This window comes from Sinocyclocheilus anshuiensis, unplaced genomic scaffold, assembly GCF_001515605.1.
Source record: "Sinocyclocheilus anshuiensis isolate Anshui unplaced genomic scaffold, SAMN03320099.WGS_v1.1 scaffold122, whole genome shotgun sequence".
Classification (NCBI taxonomy): Eukaryota; Metazoa; Chordata; class Actinopteri; order Cypriniformes; family Cyprinidae; genus Sinocyclocheilus; species Sinocyclocheilus anshuiensis.
The window spans coordinates 781,567-796,302 of record NW_015544153.1 but is presented as its reverse complement, the minus strand read 5'-3'; the positions used below and the strand labels follow the sequence as shown (position 1 = coordinate 796,302).

General features: G+C 35.0%; 3 protein-coding genes across 15 annotated transcripts in view; 2 read left to right on the top strand and 1 right to left on the bottom strand.

Moving 5' to 3' along the window:
- The window catches only part of LOC107695265 (torsin-1A-interacting protein 2), a 9,011-nt gene extending 3,096 nt beyond the window's left edge, over positions 1-5,915 (top strand). For 4 of the 12 annotated variants that reach the window (XM_016495091.1, XM_016495089.1, XM_016495085.1 and 1 more), the window contains 9 exons: positions 923-970; positions 1,247-1,375; positions 2,302-2,415; positions 2,585-2,632; positions 2,903-3,031; positions 3,512-3,625; positions 4,018-4,131; positions 4,503-4,619; positions 4,726-5,915. In XM_016495091.1, coding sequence (XP_016350577.1) covers positions 923-970; positions 1,247-1,375; positions 2,302-2,415; positions 2,585-2,632; positions 2,903-3,031; positions 3,512-3,625; positions 4,018-4,131; positions 4,503-4,619; positions 4,726-5,510 — 1,598 coding nt within the window. In that variant the 3' untranslated portion in view covers positions 5,511-5,915. The remainder of the gene's footprint in view (positions 1-922; positions 971-1,246; positions 1,376-2,301; positions 2,416-2,584; positions 2,633-2,902; positions 3,032-3,511; positions 3,626-4,017; positions 4,132-4,502; positions 4,620-4,725) is intronic. The other 8 variants (XM_016495094.1, XM_016495087.1, XM_016495083.1 and 5 more) reach the window with 6 other exon arrangements.
- A 71-nt stretch (positions 5,916-5,986) lies between these two features.
- LOC107695267 (torsin-1A-interacting protein 2-like) lies at positions 5,987-9,719 on the top strand. Of its 2 annotated transcripts, none has more exons than XM_016495097.1 (8): positions 5,987-6,221; positions 6,829-6,960; positions 7,064-7,243; positions 7,485-7,619; positions 7,761-7,868; positions 8,030-8,146; positions 8,267-8,326; positions 8,427-9,719. In XM_016495097.1, the coding sequence occupies exons 1-8, from the start codon at positions 6,155-6,157 to the stop codon at positions 9,215-9,217; spliced, it is 1,590 nt and encodes a 529-aa protein (XP_016350583.1). In that variant the 5' UTR covers positions 5,987-6,154; the 3' UTR covers positions 9,218-9,719. The 2 variants fall into 2 exon arrangements, with proteins under 2 accessions (XP_016350583.1, XP_016350581.1); XM_016495095.1 differs by having other exon boundaries at positions 7,476-7,619.
- Positions 9,720-11,746: 2,027 nt separating this feature from the next.
- The window catches only part of LOC107695216 (uncharacterized), an 11,178-nt gene continuing 8,188 nt past the window's right edge, over positions 11,747-14,736 (bottom strand). The window contains exons 7-14 of the mRNA XM_016495032.1: positions 14,585-14,654; positions 13,845-13,932; positions 13,565-13,642; positions 13,329-13,453; positions 12,810-12,868; positions 12,449-12,586; positions 12,164-12,192; positions 11,747-11,752 (exon numbers count right to left, since the gene is read on the bottom strand). Of these exons, the coding sequence (XP_016350518.1) occupies positions 11,747-11,752; positions 12,164-12,192; positions 12,449-12,586; positions 12,810-12,868; positions 13,329-13,453; positions 13,565-13,642; positions 13,845-13,932; positions 14,585-14,654 (593 nt within the window). The remainder of the gene's footprint in view (positions 11,753-12,163; positions 12,193-12,448; positions 12,587-12,809; positions 12,869-13,328; positions 13,454-13,564; positions 13,643-13,844; positions 13,933-14,584; positions 14,655-14,736) is intronic.

Below are 14,736 nucleotides of genomic sequence, written 5' to 3'. Positions count from 1 at the left end.
ACTTTATTACAAGAGTACCCTACTAATCCGGGGACAATAATTTAAAATAATAATAATTTAAAATTTAATTTGAAAATAATATTATAATGTTGTGTAATCTATAATACTATAGACACAGCCAGTTTTACTCATTGAAAGATTTATTTGTGATAAAATAATTACTTTATAATTGTATTCGAGTCTTACACACATGCTATACAGTTAATCGGAGTCGTGCATTAATTAAAGTGGTGACAGCTATTATGGGAGTGGCTTGATGGAGCGCAAGAGGTGCAGATAACTTGATCTTGACCCTTAAGAAACTTTAATTAAAGCTGTCACATAACATATCTGCTTTAAAGATAAAATTACATGAATTGCTAATTACAACATTGAAATAAAAGTGTAAAGCCTGTACAAATACTAGAAATCGTGAATATAAATAATTGTGAATCATGTAAAAAATAAATAAATAAAATAAAAACTGCACATTTCATTTATCTATTATAACATTCATGTAGTTTTGTTCACTTGGCTGTTTCCTTATAAAGGTCCAGAAATTTGTCAAGTTTTTCATCAGGTGTCTTTTTTAATTATATGATGTGATGTCATTATGTTGCTGTCTTGGCACCAGCCAAACGCTGCATTGCCGATCGTGGTTTCGAGTATCTATACATTTGCCCTTTATGGGGAACACAAGAACGTGCAGTAATCTTAGACAACTTAATCCAGATATTTTATTCAAATCCGCAAATCAGTTTGAAGAACCAAATTAGCCAGAGATCAGTTATCACGGTTAGAAGATTTGGCATATTTCAAATAATCTCGGAAGTATTAAGCGAGGTACAAAGAACGGGCCCCTGGTCAGGAATCAGAGAGGAATCAGATTTAATAGCCACTGTCAACAAAATAGCTAAAACTTTTCTTCTGCTTCTACTTCCAGGCCCGTCAGGTGATTCTTTGCCAGAAAAGGCACCTAACGAAGATGATGGTGGGTCTGGTTTGCAGGAAATTATTACCATGCTTTTTAGACTCAAACAGAATTAATACTTGTCAAAATGGTTGCTGAACAGGAAGATATGAGAATGTTGGGAGTTAGAGGTCAACTATTCATTTTTATTTAGTAAAATAAAAATGATTTTGATTATGATTTTCGCTGTAATTGAGCAGCACTAGTTACAGATTTGTTTGTTGTAATGTTTTATAGCACTCTTTACGTTCAGTTATTGCACACAACACTGTATACTTTAACTTGTCTGACACAAAGAGGAAACAGGAACGCTTTCCTGTCAACTTTCAGATGCCATGCAGCAAGGAACTGACTCTAGGTCTGACCCAGGACATGATACAAAAGAGAAAAGTGAGAGTAGCAGTGAACCTGAGGAGACACAAACAGGTATGCTTGCACATCATATCATTCATGTTTAGAGAGTTTACAGTGGCTACATTTAGTTATTCATTGTCATGTAACAAAAAATATGCAGAGGAGATACGTTTATGACATTTACAAACAGGAATGTGTGTTTAATCCAATGTTATTTTAAGTTATGATTCTGGATTCCAGCAATTATGAAAACAAGATAATTGGAAAAAGCAATTATTGTGCCACATTCTGCTTTGCAGTGATACAGCTGTATCTCAATAAATTAATAAATTATATATTTAATATATTGTATTGTATATATCGAATGCATATTTAGTAGTTTTTCAGTAGGTTGTGGAGGTGGAGTACAACATAGTTGATCTTATTTTTTCTGATTAAATGTATTTTTATATTATTTATTTAAATGTGTGTGTATCTCTTAAAATGTGTTTGTTGTAATGCTTTAAAGTTCTGTTTACGTTCAATTATTGCACACAGCACTATATACTTTTCTTTGTCTGACACACAGAACAGACGACACAGATTCCCAGTAGTTCTGAGACCGATACAGCTGTATCTCAATACATTATATATTTAATATATTGTATTGTATACAGGTACATCTAAAAAAAATTAGAATATCATGAAATGAAATATTTCACTCTATGTGTAATGAATCTATATAATATATGGGTTTCACTTTCTGAAATGAGTGACAAAAAATATTGACCTTTTTCATGCTATTCTAATTTTTTGAGATGTACCTGTATATCGAATACATATTTAGTAGTTTTTCAGTAGGTTGTGGATGTGGACTACAACATAGTTGATCTTATTTTTTCTGATTAAATGTATTTTTATATTATTTATTTAAATGTGTGTGTTGTAATGCTTTAAAGTGCTGTTTACGTTCAGTTATTGCACACAACACTATATACTTTTCTTTGTCTGACACACAGAACAGACGACTCCGATTCCCAGTAGTTCTGAGACCGAGAACCACCCTCACTCTGGCACAGAACCTAATAGAAAAGTGGATGGAGAAAAAGGCAGTAAACCTGAGAGAAAAGAAGGTATTTTGTCTTAGAATAAAGCATATTATTGCATTTGCTTGCTTTCTATAAGTGTGGTTAAGCATAAGCAGTTCTGAGGTTGGAACCAGGTCAGGAACCAGAGAGGAATCAGATTTAACAGCCACTGTCAACAAAATAGCTAAAACTTTTCTTCTGCTTCTACTTCCAGGCCCGTCAGGTGATTCTTTGCCAGAAAAGGCACCTAACGAAGATGATGGTGGGTCTGGTTTGCAGGAAATTATTACCATGCTTTTTAGACTCAAACAGAATTAATACTTGTCAAAATGGTTGCTGAACAGGAAGATATGTTGGGAGTTAGAGGTGAACTATTAATTTTTATTTTGTAAAATAAAAATTATTTTGATTATGATTTTCGCTGTAATTGAGCAGAACTAGTTACAGATTTGTTTGTTGTAATGTTTTATAGCACTCTTTACGTTCAGTTATTGCACACAACACTGTATACTTTAACTTGTCTGACACAAAGAGGAAACGGGAACGCGTTCCTGTCAACTTTCAGATGCCATGCAGCAAGGAACTGACTCTAGGTCTGACCCAGGACATGATACAAAAGAGAAAAGTGAGAGTAGCAGTGAACCTGAGGAGACACAAACAGGTATGCTTGCACATCATATCATTCATGTTTAGAGAGTTTACAGTGGCTACATTTAGTTATTCATTGTCATGTAACAAAAAATATGCAGAGGAGATACGTTTATAACATTTACAAATAGGAATGTGTGTTTAATCCAATTTTATTTTAAATTATGATTCTGGATTCCAGCAATTATGAAAACAAGATAACTGGAAAAAGCAATTATTGTGCCACATTCTGCTTTGCAGTGATACAGCTGTATCTCAATAAATTAATATATTGTATTGTATATATCGAATACATATTTAGTAGTTTTTCAGTAGGTTGTGGAGGTGGACTACAACATAGTTGATCTTATTTTTTCTGATTAAATGTATTTTTATATTATTTATTTAAATTTGTGTGTATCTCTTAAAATGTGTTTGTTGTAATGCTTTAAAGTTCTGTTTACGTTCAATTATTGCACACAACACTATATACTTTTCTTTGTCTGACACACAGAACAGACGACACAGATTCCCGGTAGTTCTGAGACCGAGAACCACCCTCACTCTGGCACAGAACCTAATAGAGAAGTGGATGGAGTGAAGGGCAGTAAACCTGAGAGAAAAGAAGGTATTTTGTCTTAGAATAAAGCATGAGATTGGAACCAGGGGCCCGTTCTTCGCACGTTGCTAACTCAGTTAGCTGGATTTAATTGTTGACAATTTGGCACGATTTTGGATTATTTGGTTCTTCGAAGCTCATCCCGGAGTTGCTGTCATAGCAACAGGTCCGTAAGCTTAAACCTGCTCGGGAGCAGGCTTATTTCTTGTAAACAGGATTAGATTGCATCTTTTTAAGTGGAATTGATATTTAAAATCTGTCCCAGCCACTGCTACTTTATTACAAGAGTACCCTACTAATTTAATACTTTAAAACGTAACGTAACGTAAAACTTTAAAAAATATTTAAAACGTTCAGTTATTGCACACAACACTATATACTTTTCTTTGTCTGACACACAGAAAAGACGACACCGATTTCCAGTAGTTCTGAGACCGAGAACCACCCTCACTCTGGCACAGAACCTAATAGAGAAGTGGATGGAGAGAAGGGCAGTAAACCTGAGAGAAAAGAAGGTATTTTGTCTTAGAATAAAGCATATTATTGCATTTGCTTGCTTGTTATAAATGTGGTTAAGCATAAGCAGTTCAGGAAACCAGGTCAGGAATCAAGAGAGGAATCAGATTTAACAGGAAGTTTTTGCCATGCTTTTTGATTCAGAATTAGTGCTTGTTGGAATTAATGGTCTCTGAACAGGGAAATATAAATATGCAGGGAGTTAGAGGTCAAGTATTAACTTTTATTAGATGTGTTTTTTGTTTCACATTGTGAATTTATAATATTCAACATTCCCTTATAGACAACAGAATTGTGGCTGCTTCAGTGACCAAAACATATTTGGTATGCTAATGTTTGTTCTCATTATCTTTGTTTTAAATCAACACAGAATCCCCTCTTAATATCCAAAAGCCTGAAGAAGAAGAGACGGCAAGCGATATATATGAAGAAGATGTGGAGAGGGATGAGAACGTCCAACCACAGATCATTGTGCAAGGGAATAATAGTGAGTTGTTTTCCTCTCCTCTCTGAATGTACTAACTTATAAACAAATTACTTGTCTACTTTTGCAAGCAGACAGTATTTTACTTTATTAATTTCTTTTCTCACAGAAACATTTTGGACTGCAGCTGCTGTCATTCTGTTTTCAGCTTTGGTTTGTGCATTATATCAGCATAGTCCTGACTCAACTCCACCTATACCAAACACGGTGAATGTGGTGGACGTGTTCAATCAGGAAATGAAAAAACTTGAGACTACCTTTCCAAATCAGCATCCAGAGCTCTGGAGGAGGAGTCTTATTCATCTCAGGCGCCACCTAAAGACTAAGAATCCCACTGAACCTGTCAGCCTGATTCTGACATCTGGTCACAGAGCTGAAAAGACACTTGGTTGCCTGGCCCTATGCTTGGCCCGAGCCTTTTCTACTGCCCATAACTCTTCAGTTCTGAATATTAATGGAAAAAACAAAGCATCACAAGACAGTGATCAGGTCAAGCTGGACATTGATAGTGAATTGAGAAAAGCCTTTGAGGGTAAAAAGTCTGCTGCAGTTATCCAACGTTTTGAGGAGCTCCCTCCTGGATCCACTCTCATCTTCTACCGTTACTGCGACCATGAGAATGCGGCTTATAAAGATGTCTTCCTGGCCTTTACTGTAATGCTTGATGCAGAAGTGGAAGTGCCATCCAATGTCAGTCTAGGAAGAGTTGAGGAGATGGTTCAAGAGCACATAAAACAGAAGTTTGTCTCCTCTGACAAGTCAGCTATGTTTAATCAAATGGATGTTGACAAACTAGGTGGACTGTGGAGCCGAATTTCACATCTCATTTTGCCAGTGGCTGCAGAAAAGAAAATTGAAGAGCAGGGCTGTGAGGATTGGGATAAATCATTTTGAAAACAGTTATCACACTTTTTCTTCCCACAAATTACTTTTAACTTTAAATATTAGACTCATACTTTGGATTCAGACAAAAATATATATAAATGCATATAGGTACGTGCTGCTGCATAGGCCTGTTTTCTTTCTTTCACACTGAATTACAACTTTTCAGATTATGAAATTTATAAAAGGATCAAATGAAGGAAGTTTCCCCATTTTTTTAGTTCTTCTTTATTTGTTTTTATGTAGATCTGTATGCATCTAAATTATGTCTTACATTAAAGTTATTTTTAATCTGTAAATTTGGTTGGCCACGGATGAACGTGTTATATTTGTTGTATGGGTGATTTTATTTTATTTTTTTTACATCAAAGCTTTATTAGAGAAAACAAACGTGCACTAATAAATGTATCAGTTCTACTCTGCTTCCTATGACGTGTTTCTGGTGGTTTAAAGGGTAGGGATAAACACGAATTAATTCTGGTGCGGTACTAACGCATTTACAGAAGTGAAACTAACTGTGATTGTCAACTATTATTTCCGGGAGATAAGTTGTGTTCCACTGAAGTCGCTCCGTCGAAAACCATCAGTAATGTTCTGTTTTCCGTTTTCGGCTACACAGGAAAAGTAAAAAGTTTGAGTGGTGTGATATAAAACAAATGGACTCGGGTGATTCTAAAGATGTATCTACTAGGAGGAGAAGCGCCAGACAGGCATCCAAGACAGGTTAGACTTTCTAATACTGAAGCGTGAAACGTAAAGACTCGCTGCTTGCTTTTAGATTACGTACTTGTCCTTGTGCCTGTAGACAGTATTTGTTATCAATAAATGAAATGTAAACTATTTCAAGATCAATCTTTCCGTACATTACGTTTCTTTGTGTGATAACGTAAAACCATGCGATTTTAATAATACGGAGCAAAAATGTACTTCCAAAGCTATTCTCTTTTTCTCTCAGTAGACTAAGATGCTTGTTATATAACCTTTTGAATTATTTGTTAACTAGGCTACAATTTTTATATATATTTTTACTTTTTAATATCCACTGTTTAGCTTGAGCATATGAGCTAAAGAGCTAATCGTTTCATTCTTTTAATATATCGTTTAGATACATTTCATTAACATTTTGTAAAAATTTCTTATAAGATTATTAATAAAGTTCACACAGTGTATAGTTGCTAATGTCTCTGTTTACGTTAAAATCATTAATTTTCTTGTCAAGATCATAGTCTGTGTAGGTTTCTGCTGACGCACAAGCAAAATACTTAACAAAAATCTTACGTTTGTTGGCATATTTCTGTAAGGTAGTTAACCAGTTCCTCTTCTGTCTTAGGTTTGTATAGTGAGGATCTTAAACCCAGACCTCCACTAAAAAGAACCCGGAAAATGAGGGAAGATGATGAGGCATCCAGAGCTGTCAATGGATCCAAGGAGCCCAAGAGTCTCACTAAGGAGGATGAAAATGGTATGTGAAATACATTTTTAAAAATTCTGTCTTACATTTTGTTTTTCGGGCAAAACATTTTTAATGCTAATGTTTGTGCTAATTTCTTATTAAACCAACACAGAATCCCCTGTTAAGATGCAAAAGCTTGAGGAGAAGACAAGGAGTATAAATGAGAAAGGTGATGGATTAAACCAAACAGATGAAGCAGATGTGGAGATGAGAGAGAATGATCAGGATGAAAACATGGATCAAGAAAACTCAGATGAGGAGGTGGAGCAGGACCACAAGTCCAGTTTGAAAGGTAAGATTCTAAATGAGGAATAAGCATAAGTGTTATAATATTAAATATCAAATAATATTAAACAGGGGGTGTATATACTGCTCCGGGTGTGTGTTCACGGTGTGTGTGTGTGTTCACTGCTGTGTGTGTGCACTTTGGATGGGATAAATGCAGAGCACTAATTCCGAGTATGGGTCACTATACTTGGCCACATGTCATGTCACTCACTCACTCACTTATATTCCTTTTGTAGGTTCCTCAGACCAGCCTGGGACAGAAAAAGTGCATCCTGCCCCTGTATTGAAAGAAAATCTGGAAAGTGAGGCATTACAGGGCAGTCAAATGTCTATTCATCTAAAGAATGAAGAAAATTACAGACCAGTCACAAAATATGGAGGTTTGTTATCATTGATGGAATTACCTTTTGAATTAAAAATAATGCATACCACATTTGCAATTAAACAGGCAGGGGCTCAAGCCATCCCTGGCCAGTCCCCCATGTGCACGCCTTTGCTCACAAGTATCTTTTTCATTGCAGATCTCTCTAGTTTGGGTCCTGTTCCATTGGAAAGTCAACAAGAGGCTTATAGATTGAGAAATAGGAATAGAATGAACTATCATTATCCCATAACGGAGAAACCCAAATGTTTGTCAAACATTTTTATTGTATTTTTATTATATATATTACAGTAGCCATATTTGGACTGGTAAAAGTGCAAATTATGATGCTTGGTCATGTTCTTTCTGTATATGTTACAAATTTTTTTAATTCATTTTATTTAATCAAAGGTTGTGTTCTTACTATAGATCCCCCTGGTCTTGAAAATTGGAATAGATACCCACCAACTGAACCCCAGAAGAGTAACATCTACCAAACATTTAAATATCCCATCACAAATCAAACCGCTAATCACAAAAACACAGGTAAAAAAAAATGTTTTGTATTTGTCTATTTTATTACTAAAGATATATAATCAAAAATTTTTCAAAAATCGATAATATTTAAGAATTTGTAGATCATAATTATTTTACTTTGTCTTCAAGAATTGACGAACTTGCAGAAACCTGTCACCTCAAAAGCAAGTCCACCCTCCTCCTCTAAAGGTATTTTTGAGTCCTTCATCCATTCCTTTATAAATGAAAGCAGACAGATTTGTCTCACATCCACAGTGTTTTGTTAATTCGGAACTTAATGTTTTCCTAGTCTGGACGTCGTATGTGTGCAAGCTTCTTCTGTGGTCTCTGATACTGACAGGATTACTGGCTTTGGGCTTTTTGGCTTATCAAAAGTTCTTATGCTCATTGCCTCAAAATGATGTGGTCCACCCTAAAACAGTGGAGAAATTTGATCTGGAGTTAGCAGCTCTACAGGATCTTTTTCCCAGTCAGCGCTCAGTGTTCTGGAAGAGGAGTGGGAAACATCTTAAGAGCCACCTGGAGATGGTCAACCCCTCTGAACCAGTCAGTGTAATTCTGACTGCTGGCCTTCAAGCTGAAAGGACGTTGGGCTGCCTTGCTCGAAGCTTAGCCATGGCGTACTCCGCTACCCATAATGCTTCGATCTTAGAAATCAAAGGGACCACCAAAAGAACACAAGACAGTAACCAGGTCAAGCTGGAGATTGATGAAGCGCTGAGGGAAGCATTTGAAGGTGATAAACCTGCAGCTGTTGTGCACCGTTTTGAGGAGCTCCCTCCTGGATCTACGCTTATATTCTATCGTTACTGTGACCACGAGAATGCTGCTTACAAGAAGGTTTTCCTGGTCTTCACTGTGATGCTTTCGGTGGATGAAATAGCCCCGACGACCAGTCTAAGTGCAGTGGAGGACATGGTACATGACCAGGTTAAACAGAAGTTTGTCACTTCAAACAAATCCACTATGTTTAATCAAATGGATGTGGATAAACTGAGTGGACTGTGGAGCAGAATTTCTCACCTCATCCTGCCAGTGGCTGCAGAAGAGAAAATTGAACAGCAGGGCTGTGAGGCATAACCTTGTGGAAAATCATAAGATTGCATCACTCTGTTGGGCTGGATAAGTCATTTTGTAGAGTTTGGAGTTAAAGTGGTCTAGTTCATGGATGTGCGGACCACATAAATGTACATAGAGGATCTTTATTCCAAAGAGGTTTTTAAAAATGTATTTGTTATAAATGTTTTATACAAATGGTTTTGTATTTGCCTACATATTGGTTCTTTGTTTCCTTTGATAAAATGTGTGACGCTTGATCATATAATAATAATAATAATGATAATGCTAATAATGCATTTGGCATTATATAGTAAGCATTTGGCTTACAATATAAATTCGCAAATTAATTGTTGTACATTCCTTCCGAAGGCCAGGTGCGGTAATGATTAAAGTTTTGCACTGATTTCTGAAGTTAAACTCTGAATTGTAAGCTAGGCTCTTCTTACCAATCAAATTTTTGTTTGGGTGTGGTGTTATATGTAAGTGTGTGACTAAGATTATAATAATTAAAAGTGAGTCTATATTTCTTTTCTTGTTGTGAGTATCATTTTCTCATTCTGCATTTTTAAAGTTTGGGGTGAGATTTTTAAAATGTTTTTGAAATAAGTCTTTCATGCAATTAAAATTAAAAACAAATATCGTGAAATACTTTTGCGATTTAAAATGTAATTAATTCCCGTGATGGCAAAGCTGAATTTTCAGCAGCAATTACTCCAGACTTCATTGCCACTAGATCCTTCAGAAAGCATTCTAAAATGCCGATCTGGTTCCTAAGAAACATTTTTGTTTTATTATTATTATTATTACAGTCGATGTTAAGTTGTGCTGCTTAATATGTAGAAACCGTGATTTTTTTCAGGATACCTTGTTTAATAGAAAGCTTAAAAGAACACCACTTATCTGAAACAGAGATCTTTTGTAGCATTTGTTTGAGTCCTTGCTAAGGAAATAAATAATTTATTTAAAAAAAAGGGGGGGGGTAGTGTATAATTTTATTGCTTTTAACTGCATCCATGACCGTATTGCAGCAGTCTGTGGGAATCAAAAATGTTACAAAATAGTGCATTGGTTATTCAGACTTCTGATCCTTTTTTACCCTTTTATAGATGTACTTTATAGTTGTTAAACAGTGATTTTTATGAGTTATAGTTATTAATCAAATGAATTCTTGTTTATTTGCTGTCAGCCGCCCCGTCCAACAGTCTGATATTTCGTGATAAAAGCTGCATCTGCATTTCAGCTGTATTTTACAGCTAATTAAATGTTTGATGTTACTCATAATGGACTTAATTTTAATTTCAACATGTACTGTGAACACAAATACATGGTAGCTGAAAGCATAAGCAAACTATTCAATTTATAGAAAACCACACACACACACGCACACACGGAAGGGCAAGTACAAGTTTGACTGTGGGTCTGCCAGTGACATGACTCAACACTGTAATGCACTGTAAACACCCCAGGAAGATTCATAACCAGATATCTACAAGTTCAAAGTTCTTGTAAGCACAGTTCCATTGTTTTACAGAAACAGTTCAGGTCTGAGCTTTTATTTGAATTGTCAGTTAAGCAGAAAAGTAAATGGGAAACTGGGTTTTCCCCAATCAATAAATTCTTATTGTTGATGGAATGTGAGACACATAAGGAAGTATTACATATTATTCAAACTGTTCAGTTTATTTTTGATAGCAGTATTGCATGATTGTAATTGCGTAAATGTTTTGGTGTTAAAACACTGAAACCGACAACAAAATCATCAATTTATGTGGTGATGAATGAATATTTGTATGAATATATTTATTATAAATAAAATATTTGGTGAATGACTTTATTTAACATACATTTTCAAGTATAAGTGCACATAATTTGGAAGAGTAATCAAAATGAAGATTATCAATTAAGAATTTTTAACACCACTGTACTCCTTCACTTAACTTACAATAATAAAAAGCATCTACAAATACATACAGATACATCTATACAAATTAATATTGTACAGTAAATTAGTTGATGTGTAAGAACAAAGTAAAAAAAGTTGGACTCTTAATGCCCGTTCGCTAATAACAATAACTATAAAGACAACGATAACTATTTTAGCGTCCACAACAATGCACAATGACGTTCAGTTTATTATAAATGTGCACTGACGTTTTGTCATCTGCTACTTAAAATACTCAAGCTCTTAATATTCGAGTGGGTTTTGATTGGCTGTCAATATTTTTTATCGTTCATCAGCTGGAGAAAATCGATGTGAAAGTGATTCCAACGATATTGTCCATCTGTGTCGTTATCGTTATAGCTGTGATGTGGACTTCTATATTCTCATACAATTAGAACAATAGTATAGTTATCATCATTCTTAGTGTGAATAGGCCACACTGCAATTTTGAACCAATAATCATAAAAAGCAGTTGAAAGATCATGTGCATAATTCAGCTACTTATCTGACACCAATACAATTAATCTGACTCCAGTAAAGTTGTTATTCATATACCTTTGAAGGATTACTGATGTACTAGGGCTGTAAAAAGTTGCACCCATATTCGCTTAGTCCTACAAAAGCACCAAGATAACATATTCACTAATCTGCAGATGTTCCTTCAACAATTTTTCGTTTTGACCAAAGACACTCCTGTCATGAGTGCAGCTGTAAACATTGCATTAAACACTGAAAAGATGATGAATGTAAACAGCCATGGGGATATCTGAAAATAAAAAAGAATAGAGGTTTAATGTGTAATATTTAAGGTCATAATATCGGTATGCATGCATGGTTATTTTAGTGAGTTCCTAAGATGTTGTGGATGTTGATGGTCTGGTGCCATCAAATATTTGTGGTGCTGCTATACACTGTAAAGTTTATTTTATAGTCAAATACATGTGTAATAAGCAGCTTACATGAACATGGAATGGCTCTATACACAAATATAAGATATACGATAAGAAAATGTAAAGTTCATTTACCCTCTTTTCCAGAACATGATTCTGATTTTCTGCAGACATACAAATGCAAACAAATGAGACTGTATGGCCATTAATAAAATAGAATGGAATGTAGGATGAAACCAAAATAATCCATCTCTATGGATCTTTTTTTACTGTGAAAATCATGCATAAGGAAGTACACACAACTGTGCCTGGGTGTGACTGATAACACATACATTCTTTAAAAGTCCATAAAGTCTATTTATGAAGTTTTTGTGTTAATCTCACTAGTGCCTTGAGTCGGCTGGTACCAAGGATACTTACTTCTTGACTGGTACTTTCCCATCTGTTCAAAGCAAACTGAGCCCAGATAAAGCATGAACTCCCAAATAACAAAAATTCCCATTAATGATGGCAGCCAGCGCTCTTGAAAGCACCATATTCCAAAGAATATTGCAGTTGCTACAGTAAAAAAAAATAGAAAAAAAGAGGATTATAACCTAACGCTTCATTATTAGGTAAATCTGAATTTACATGAGATTTGAAGTTTGCATGAGATTTTACATGAATATATTTACACCTACACCAATATCCAAAATAATGGAAAAAGTAATATATACTACGAACAAAATGTTTACGAAACACTTGAATGCACTCTTAAAGAATGTGAAAAACTGAACCTTACTTGTAATGATAGTATTCATTAGGCCAAAAGTTATGATGGCACAGAGCCAACACTTCCTTCTGTAAGTCAAAGTTTTTAGACGATCATTCAAAAGTTCTTTCATGTAAGTGTCTAGATTCTAAGTTCATTCAAATCTTTCTTGTTCTTGCTGAATGAGTGAGACTGTAATAGACCGTTATCAGGTTAAACGCCATATTGAATTTAACACGGTTTAACAAGGCTGTGAGACAATGGCTACAATGCAAACACTTTATAATGGTCCTAGATTATGTAATTTTCACAATTTTCTCCATGAAGAACTGTTTCATGGAGTTTTTGTCTACTGGACTTTTTTTGGAAAGACGTTTCATCAGATGAACAATCAGTATGTTGTTAAACAGCAGTTTAATTCCTGTCAAAAATTAAATATGGCGCTACACTGGCTAAGGTCAATGGCAGACAAAACCTGTTTGGAAACAGTTATTTCTGCAGTTCTGTCTGGTGACACTAGAGACACTGATATGTGAAGATTACACTCACAATTCATGGCTTGGTCCACAGTGAAGGAAAACAGTGAGAGTGTGCAGCAGGCTTGAAGCCATGGCAGCCACTGTCAAAGCAGTAAACACAATCTGCAAACTATCACACTCACACACACACTCATACTGACACAAAAACATACACAGCAATGGAAAAATAAATTAGATGTCAATTGCTGTGGTTAAGCAAATAATCATTTTAGTAGAAGTTCAGTCTAGTAAAAAAAAAAGTCTTACTTTAATTAGTTTTATTAGTATGAAGATGACAGCAATAGTTTTGGAGGCTAGTTCAAAGCCAGACGCAATCATGGTGGCCTGTGAAGAGAGACATCATTTGCCAAATACTTAAAGTATATTAAATTATGAATTCAGTATGAATCTGTGCATTTAAGCTTGAGGACATCATGCATATCAGTTATCAAGATTTAAAACTCCTTGTCTTATTATATTAATGACTTTTTTTTTTTTTTAAACTGAATATATTTAGTGCATTCTGCAGTTTTTTTTACACACTTACCATTTTCGATACTGGTCTGATGATCATCAGGAGAGAAGAGCCTCCAAGAAAACACAGTCGACTGAATAATAACAGTGCTAAAGCACATCTCTGATGTGTGTATAGACAGACAGACATACACGTACAGATACAAACACATAACTGAAAATATGTACAAACATGCAAAGTTAAAAAACAGATAATCATGGATGCATATTTTAATATCCACAGCATGCAGATTTAGTGGGTGAAAATGATATTCATGGAGACCAAAAAGTGGCAAAAATGCAAAATCAGTGAGAGAGGGGCATGCTAGATTGCAAAAACTAATTACATTAGTTTTTTGCCCCGATTTACAATCTGGACAAGCTGACGTTAGTTGGCGAAAGTCAGAGCCAATCTGCATATTTGAATTGACAGATTACATAGAAAATCGCATAGTGTATGAAGATTACAGTTTCTGATTTTTTAGCTTCAGGACTATGATCTATCCAGTCAGAGGATAACATACATGTTTGATAGTTGAGACAGTTTTAGAACACATATTGTTTTCATTTGGCACGAGTCTCCTAGCAACAAGGCACATGTTTCTTTTCGAGTTTGTTGTTTTTTTTGAACGACTTAAAAGTGTGGTAGTGTGTGATCCTCAGTCATTTACTGTACAATGTTTTCCTGCTGTAACTATGAAACTATTTACAACGTCGGCAAGTGTATGTTGCCTTGCCTAGTGTTTTAAAATCTGTTTAGATTTTAAAAGTCGAGTAATGTAGCAGCATGCATGTAGTCTACATACCGTATATTGTACACATCGAGGCGGCGATGCTGGTGCAACTACAAGAAAATGAAAAAACGTGTTATATGTAAAACACTATATATATATATATATATATATATATATATATATAATGTTGCT